General features: G+C 38.3%; 1 protein-coding gene across 1 annotated transcript; it reads left to right on the top strand.

Moving 5' to 3' along the window:
• Window positions 1-4912: 4912 nt before the first annotated feature.
• LOC137623588 (nucleolar protein 58-like) lies at window positions 4913-8073 on the top strand. Its single transcript, XM_068354420.1, has 3 exons — window positions 4913-5009; window positions 7511-7656; window positions 7753-8073. The coding sequence occupies exons 1-3, from the start codon at window positions 4913-4915 to the stop codon at window positions 8071-8073; spliced, it is 564 nt and encodes a 187-aa protein (XP_068210521.1).
• Window positions 8074-9391: the final 1318 nt, after the last annotated feature.

Below are 9391 nucleotides of genomic sequence, written 5' to 3'. Positions count from 1 at the left end.
CCATGGATGCAAAATTGGACATCAGCACGCTGAAACCAGGCGAACGTTTCTCCACTGGCTGCGTGAGCCAAAGGGACAGGTTCTGTGGGTGGCATCTTCAAAGACCAATGCGGGGGCAGGCTGATCACCAATGTGCGAGCGCGCAGTTCTGTTGTAACTGAGAGGCGAGGTGAATGAAAATAGCTATTTCAACAGACAATGGGCTTATATACAAGACTTTCAGTGAAAGAAGGTCACAATCATTCAAACACATCAGTTCATGAAAAAAACAGGCTGAAACCAGTTGTTAACAGTGAGGTGCAGAGTGAGATATACAATAAAAAAGAACATACCGTTACAATGTACGAGTTGGAGTGAAACACGTGCGGTACAAAATTCATAAGTGTTAGTGATAAATATTCATCATATATACACACGTGTTGCAATAGTATGTAGGCAAATGTAAAAATATAAAAATTATAGAATCTTCTAAATTGTGGTTAATATCTTCTATACCTATCTCTAATGGAAATATGGGGTTGCCATTTTGTAATGAAATCTTAGGGCAGCCATTCTTTAATTCAAGAGGGTCGCCCGTGATTTACTACAAATGTTGTATCAATCAGCATATAAACTTCATGTTAATGAGCTAACATACATGACAGAATTACATAATTTAAATATAACAACTGGAGTATGGCTACTTGATAAATATAACACTATATCTGTTATATTTCTATGTAGCGTAATTCATGTCCCCTACCCCACTGAATTGTCCCTAAATATGCATCCCAATTCCGAAGTCAGAAAGCAATATCCTTGCTTAGCCACAGTGGTTTTGGTATACCCTACGATCATGCCACTAAGATCTAAAACAATATTGTCCTAACAGTGTTTACAGACATGGGAGAGTATGTTGTGCATGTGCCTCAATTGAGTATAAAGAATAAAACAATCCATGTATCAATGGACAACATAGACATGAAAATAGATCGTCCGTTGGTAAACTAAGTTTACATGGAATGGCTATTGGAGTCTACCAACATATTGGTGAAGGAGAAATAATTGTTGGAGCATTGGATATCAATACACCACATGAAATGTCTACTGAGCTTATCAAAGTCCCCTCATCTATTATCAATATAGTTCTATGTTTGATTGAAGGCAATCCAAAAGCTAAATGAAGTCCACACTATCAGAAATATGAAATAGGTAAATATGCTACACAATTAGATTCTCCACCAACAGAAAAAACACTGCTTGTATGGTTGCTCGCTACTCCAATAAAGATGAAAGTTCATTTCACTCTGTCAAACATTTACGCATTGAACAGGTGAACACATCTGTTTGTAATAATGTAATATTGAAAGGGCCAGCTTTGAAGCCTGGTGATTCTATGATCAGACAGCTATTGCATGCAATTGATGAAGAACATCTGGATGAAAATTTTGAAGATTCAGGGACTTGCAAATTCATCACTACATGCTGTCACAACACAGAATCAAGCCGATAGGCATATTTGCTATCCTTATCTAATATCAATGACCAGAATAGAGAACCAGACAAAAAGCAACACATTTATGTCTGGTCTGGGTATAATTCACTCAGCCTTACAGCATTACCTACTGATACTCAAACAGTAATAAATGAAGCATTTAGTCTATCATTAATAAATGCTGCAGTTCGTAAATGGGCCACATTAGTTACAGCACTAGGCCAATTGATTAAATTAAACAATTTAGTCTCGGATAAAGTAAAACAAACCTAGTCACTTCGGATATGGACCTGTGCAAAGGTCTTAAAGCTAGAATACCTCAAACCAAAATACAAAGACAAACGGATCTTCTGTCCAAGAACTTTTCACACAGTACTATGTGCTCTCCGCTGTTGGGAAGGACAGATGAAGGAAGTGAACTTGATAAAGCATGACAGGAGGCTGGTCTCTCTACAGTAGTAGTGTTACTGTTGATCAGATCATTAATAGAAACCACCACAACACAGCAATTAAAGCCCATCAAATCAGTCTTCAAAGCCTCTTTGATATGTGGTTTGAGACTTTCCTAGAAGAAACTCCAGCAGTTTATGATACTCTCAAGATCATTGTTAAAGAGCTTGCATAAGCATGCATATATCAGAATGATTCTAACAGGGTCACCAGATATTCTTAGTAACTTTAGAATCTGTTAATCTTGAGAAGCAGCTAAAGAGACCCATTGAATGTTTGGCCGCGAATGTACATGAATTGCATACAGATTCTGTTACTATTTCAGATAAGTATACATGAGGGTAATTGGCTGCTCTATTTGGCTTCTCTAGAGAAATTATGTGTATATTTCTTTGCTTACAACAGGATAGACTGCATAGAATATCACTGAATTCATAGCTCAAATACATGATATGAAGACAAAGGACCCAGTGATTTGGCAAGATTTTATGGATGGTGACTTTACTGCTAACACTAAGAATACAATTCCACTCACGCATTAGTATAGATCAAGTTATTAGGTCAGCCATTTTATGGATATACCCACCAAAAAATGCAATAGTAATGAAACTTGGCATTTTTGCTTCTTTTGACCCATGTAATAACATAGTAAAAGTCAACGAAAATCAAAGCAATATAACACATTCATTTCGAGCAACCACTTTTTGAAAGTTATGCACGAAAATACGCTAATAGAAATGGCATAACATTTTTTTGTTATAACAGTGCTTTTGTTATTTCTTTCATATTTCTGAAAAGATGTAAAAAATTCCGATTAACAAATACATATAGATAATTAATGCCTGATAGCCTATTTTTTCTTTTCAGGTTAACCAGTAGCATGGACGTTGGCGTTTTCTGTAGCAAGTCTCTCAGTAACAGCGAACAAACCACGAAATTAGGTGCCAAGGGGTGTGATGGAATAAGCAAGGCAAATGACCCACAGCAGGCTGATATCAGTGTCGCACCTGGACAAGTGTACACACCAAATGCAGGAAGGACTTCTGCTCCCAACTGTCTATTGAGTAAGACATCAGAAAACAGGGCTAGGACTATACTGGTGGTTTCAGCGGCAATAAGCATGTGCGTCGATCTGCCAGTTCTGCGTTTCATTATAGTGAACACTGTTTGTTCTGTGGAACACCAGACAAGTACCAGGGAAGACAAAAACGCATAAACTTATACCAGTCCGAACAATGGACTTCCAGAGGAAGGTTACAGAAAGCTGTGTTGAACGCAATGATGCATGGTCAGAGACAGTAAAGGCTCGAGTACAATTCATCCAGGACTTGCATGCCGCTGACGCTGTCTATCACAACATATGAAAGAATAAACTTCAGAACTGAGAAGCAAATTCCATGCCATTTCCTTACAGTGCCAAGCAAGCGACCTAAGTGTGGTATACCGGCTGATGACACCTCAAAGCCAATGACGAGGAACAGACAACGATACCGGATTTCATAGAAAAAATGGGGGAATATCTTTTTGGAACTGATGCACACCTTATGGATTCACCTATATGAAGGAATGTATCCAAAAGCACTTTGGTCAGGATATCAGCATCGCAGAAATAAATGGCAAAGAGAATGTTGTGAGCTTTCGCCACAGGGCCTCTGTGATCATTCAAGAATTCCATCATAGGCCAAAGGAGACATCATCTGAAGCTGAGAAGATGAGACCGATTAAGACGGCAGCAAAACTGATCAAAAGTGATGTGAAATCCATACAATAGTTGATAGATATGTACCCATGTACAACTGAAATGTCCTCAACAGAAGAAGCCATGTCGTTCCTACCTGAATCCCTAAAACTCCTTCAAACACTCTTTGTGGGCCGTGATGCTGATAGAAAAGTCAGTTCTCTAGGTCAGGCTATCATGCAGGCATTTCGGCCCAGAGTGCTGCTGGCACCCTTACAGATAAGAATTGGTGTACAAATGTACCATCAATTTGCATTTTAGTTCTTGATCAACACGCTCCATGCCCACGGATATTGCAGTTCTTATCGTGAGATACAAAGGTATGAATGGAGTGCAGCAGTTGTACTAGGGACAGACATACCAAACTACCAGCCGGAGCAGGTCATCCAACATATGGCGGACAATGTCGATCACAACATCCGTACAATAGATGGTCTCAACACATTCCACGGGATGGGAATGATTGCATCTGCCACTCCAGGTATCCGGACATCAACAAGAGCGCCACGTGTCTGTGACACTGAAGGATGTTGTAGCCGTGGGACGAATAAACATTCAGCATCTGACATCACCTTGCGATGGGCTAGATACTCTGGGGTATGAGGGTCTACAAGATGATATAGAAAAGGACAGATCTACCAACCTTGACCTCCTCTGGAAGCTGTCCCTCACATTGCACTCTCCACGACCAGCATGGTCTGGCATGATGCAAACCGTGCACACTAGTGTACATCCAGGTCAGTGTACAGTGTTCCTGCTTCCCATGATCGACATTAACAGCAGTGATCCAACTTGCATCTATTCAACATTGACATTTCTATCTGAGCAGGCCAAACAGTACAATGCAAAGGTCATCACCACATTAGACCAACCACTTTGGTGGAAGGCGCTTACCATCATCGAAAGTCAATTGGAGGCCAGTGACTTGCGTAAGATTGTACTGCGCATGGGAGGGCTTCCACATTCTGATGAGCTTCTTGGGGAGTATAGGAAATATAATGTCGGATCTGGAATGCGCTCTGTTCAGGAACTGATGTACGCCGAGGACACTGTAACACACATTCTGTCTGGCAAGCCATATGACCAAGCTATCCGTGGGCATTTCTTGGTTGATGCAGCACTGAACACTCTCCTCGCAGAAAGTATACTTGGTACATTAGTGCCTACTTGTTCGCAGGCTAAGGATGATGTCCTCACGGCACTGTAGGAGATGACGAACCAAGTGAAGACGAGATAATGCACTGGCAGCCATGGATCCACATGATACCGAATCGGGGTCGCAAAGTGTGGGAGCTGGACCAACTGACCTGTGTGAGCTGCGTGACCTGTATGATTCATTGATGAAGGGTGAGTGTTCTACTGAAGATATCCTTTCAGCACAGTTCTGACTGTTTGTGACATCATGAATGTAGCCCGACTATCGATGAAGAATCTGCATACTGCACAGCTATGGCTGCAATACATGGACATGATTGACATACTGAGGACATTCCTGAGGTCGGAATGCACTAGTGACTGGCGTCTGCACGCGTACGCTTTGCACGACAATGTGCCCTACCTGGAAGCTGCAGGCCACAATCTCTACACTAAATCTATTTATGTCTACCTGCAGTGACTGGTATTTTTCTACAAAAATACATGAAAATTATATAAATACCCCAAAATTCTATGTAGTTTTATTTCTCTATTATTTATAATTGTAGGTTATTAATCTTTGACCCTGAAAATGTATATATAGACTATGGATGTAAGTTCCTATCCCAAATAGAAGCCGGGATATTAACGATTTAAAGAAAATACTACGTAGTCATTTTGAAATCCAATATGGCTACTTTAAAAGTTCATGGAAAAAATGGCGACCATGTTTTTCTTGATTAGAGGTGGATATAAAATGGTTTAAACATGGTTGCTAAGATTCTATCAAAATTTTAGCAAACATGAAATTTTTAATATTTGCCCATATACTATAAACTCAATCAGGTGTCATGGTGGATAATGTCTTAGACACTTAATAATACATGTTTTTCTTTTTCTTTATTGCTTTTCATCCATTACCCCTTGATCTTTCAGCACTTAACTGTCCAACGTCTTCAAATTTGACAAGACCCAATTCTCCACTTCCATTTTAATAAAGAATCATTCGGTTCATTTCAGAACTCAAAATCGGTATATTCAACTTTCTATTTATAAACGGAAGTAGGAAGTGGAACTAGAGGCCTGGTAGTAATTCAGAAAACAATATAAATAAGATCCTGTTTATTTATACACGTAACAAATATTGAGAGGGTTTGAGTTTTTTAAACCACATGAAATTGGTTAGAAATCCAAAACACAGAATAGAATGACAGAAATTTCATAGGTGGTCTTGCAGTATGTCACATATATGCCAAAAAAGAAAAGTGACTTTAATGAAAACAAGCGTGAAATTTCAAAGGTTTTGCAGTATCTCCTATCCATGGAAAAAGAAAATTGACCTTAATGAAACCAAGAGTGGATTTCATAGGTCATGCAGTATCTAACATCCGTTGAAAAAAGAAATATGACCTTACTGAAAACAAGAGTGGAATTTCACAGGTCTTGCAATATCTCGTATCCGTGAAAAAAGGAAAAGTGACCTTAAAGAAAACAAGTTTGGAATATATGAATGATTTGAAGTTCTCTGGCATCCTGACATCGAAGGTCATTGACGCTGATATCGTTTATTATAAATAAAGATGAAAAGAATATTCAATTAAAACCAGAGAAGTAAATATGCTATAAAAGTTAAATAGCATTAAGAAGACCTGCTTCTGATATAAATTCACAAATGGCCACTAACATTGTGCGACACATCACGTCCAAGGATCTTGGCAAGGATGAACCTGCCATCCTCACCCCGAGGCTCAAACAGATATCTATTTCTTTCTGTGCTATAAGTGGGAGATTCAGTCAACAAATGCCGCACTGTCAAGGGTATCAAACAGTCGTCGCAATATGGTTTGTGTTGGCCAGCCAGCAGAAACTCGTGTGTCATCCGAGTGCGACCAATGCGGAGACGACAAAGTAGTCTCCTATTTTCGGGGTATCCTATTATACCTCCAAGGGGATAAAACAATCGCTTCTCTCATCATATTTTCCATTAAACTATCCCACTGCTGATGTCAATTGTTATAAATAGAATTCTTCATTGCTGGTAAAAAATCATTAGAGAGAATGGGATACCTTCTTCGTAGCAACTCGGCTGCAGCACTTTTTGCCAGTGAATCTGTGCGGAATTTCACAGGTCTTGCAGTATCACACATCCGTGAAAAAAAAGTAAAGTAACCTTAACGAAAACAAGTGTGGAATTCCCCAGGTCTGGCAATATCTTACATCCGTGGAAAAAAGAAAAGTGACCTTAATGAAAACAAGTGTGGAATTTCACAGGTCTTGCATCATCTCATATCCGTGGAAAAAAAAGCAAAGTGAGCTTAATGAAAACAAGGTCTTACAGTACCTCACATCCATGGAATAAAGAAAAGTGACCTTTATGAAAACAAGTGTGGAATTTCACATGTCTTACAGTACCTCACATCCATGGAAAAAAAGAAGTGACCTTAATGAAAACAAGTGTGGAATTTTCCAGGTCTTGCAGTGTCACATCCATGGAAAAAAGAAAAGTGACCTTAATGAAAACAAGAGTGGAATTTTCCAGGTCTTGCAGTATGACACGTCCATGGAATAGAGAATAAAAGACCTTAATGAAAACAAGTATGGAATTCCCAGATCTTGTAGTATGTCACATCCATGGATAAAGGAAAAGTGACCTTAATGAAAACAATTGTAAAAAGAAAAGTGACCTTAATGAAAACAAGTGTGGAATTTTACAGGTCTTGAAGTATGTCACATTCGTGGAAAAAAGAAAAGTGACCTTAATGAAAACAAGTGTAAACAGAAAAGTGACCTTACTAAAAACAAGTGTAAAAAGAAAAGTGACTTTAATAAAAACAAAGTGTGGAATTTTCCAGGTCTTGCAGTATGTCATATCCATGGAAAAGAGCAAAAAAGACCTTAATGAAAAAAAGAATGGAATTTCCTAGGTCTTGCAGTATGTCACATCCATGGATAAAAGAAAAGTGACCTTAATGAAAACAAGTGTAAAAAGAAAAGTGACCTTAATGAAAACAAGTGTAAAAAGAAAAGTGACCTTAATGAAAACAAGTGTAAAAAGAAAAGTGACCTTAATGAAAACAAGTGTAAAAAGGAAAGTGACCTTAATGAAAACAAGTGTAAAAAGAAAAGTGACCTTAATGATAACAAGTGTAAAAAGAAAAGTGACCTTAATAATGTCCAGAAAATTACGAATATAATTCGTAACTTTCCTTATTTGTTTGTATTCACCGTGCAATTTGATTCAAAGGGAGTAGGTGGTTGTTTAATAGTTTTAAGTTGATATTGAATTAGCTTGTTTTTCACTTTTTAACCCTCTTCCATTGGTTCCCTTATTACCTTGTTATAACTATACAAGCCCATATGGTTATGTACTGAAAGACAGAAGCAGAGACATCTCACCGTCGGCAGTATGGCAGCAACTCCTCCTCTATGCCTTCTGTGAAATTACTAATCATCGTTTTCAAGTGTTGTTCGCAGATGTGTTTCTTCGTCGATAATTATACAGTGAGGAATATGTACAATATGTGGATATTGTAAAACCTCCACTGGACCACTGGATAGCTTCTTCGATTAGTTTGCCACAACCATGTGCCACGTCGAGACGTATGCAGTTCTGAAGTCGTCATCCTCGAGTTATGACCAAGGGTTTACTTTGATGTATTCAGCATCGTTTTGTGTGATTGAGCCCAAGTGGAGTCCTGGCTTCATGTGTCGCATAATTGGCTCCTTTATCTGCAACGTGCTCTTGTGGTGAACGTCGTCGTCACTTCCACTTATATGCTTCTCTGGACAGTAACAGGTATGGGGTTCAACTGAAGGAAGCGGGTTTTAGTTCGATTCCTTGTTATTGCCAGTACTTTCATTTATATTTAAGTAAAGGTCTTGCTAAATCCTTAATTATTAAATAACTATTCTTGGTCCTTTTGAGTCAATTTATTCATATGAAATTTCCAGGTTACTTGTGTCAAAGGTTGCATTATTATGAAGCCCTGTAAAAGTTTTGCAGCTTAATTTTGAGTAATTCTGGTGTAATCTAATTTGACTTACTGTTTCCATGCCACTAATAGTGATATTGTTCATATTTTTAGGACAGAGTGGTTACGAGCTAAACATATTCACTGAATAGGACTTTTTCGCTTCGTCTACGTTTGGATGAGGTCCTTTCGTCGACAGGAATTCTATTTAACTATAAAGCTGTCTAACATACGAATGTACAATTTGGCTTGCCACCTTCAGCGTGTTTGATTATAATTGTAAGGTGTTAATAATTATATTCATCTGTGTGTTAAGGCTGCTTTAAATTACATTCCTAAGTATTGTTCAAGCGAATAAGTATCCAAAAGTTTTAGTTCAAATGAAAATAAGTGTAAAAAAAGAAAAGTGACCTTAATGAAAACAAGAGTGAAATTTTCCAGGTCTTGCACAATGCCAATTCCATAGATAAAAGAAAAGTGACCTTAATGAAAACAAGTGTGGAATTTTTCAGGTCTTGCTGTATGTCACATCCGTGGATAAAGGAAAAGTGACCTTAATGAAAACAAATAAAACTTATATGAAATCCCAAGCAGACTGGAATGGGAATTTGCATGATCTTTTGT

This window comes from Palaemon carinicauda, chromosome 30 (assembly GCF_036898095.1).
Source record: "Palaemon carinicauda isolate YSFRI2023 chromosome 30, ASM3689809v2, whole genome shotgun sequence".
NCBI lineage: Eukaryota > Metazoa > Arthropoda > Malacostraca > Decapoda > Palaemonidae > Palaemon > Palaemon carinicauda.
This window is presented reverse-complemented; position numbering and strand designations above follow the sequence as displayed.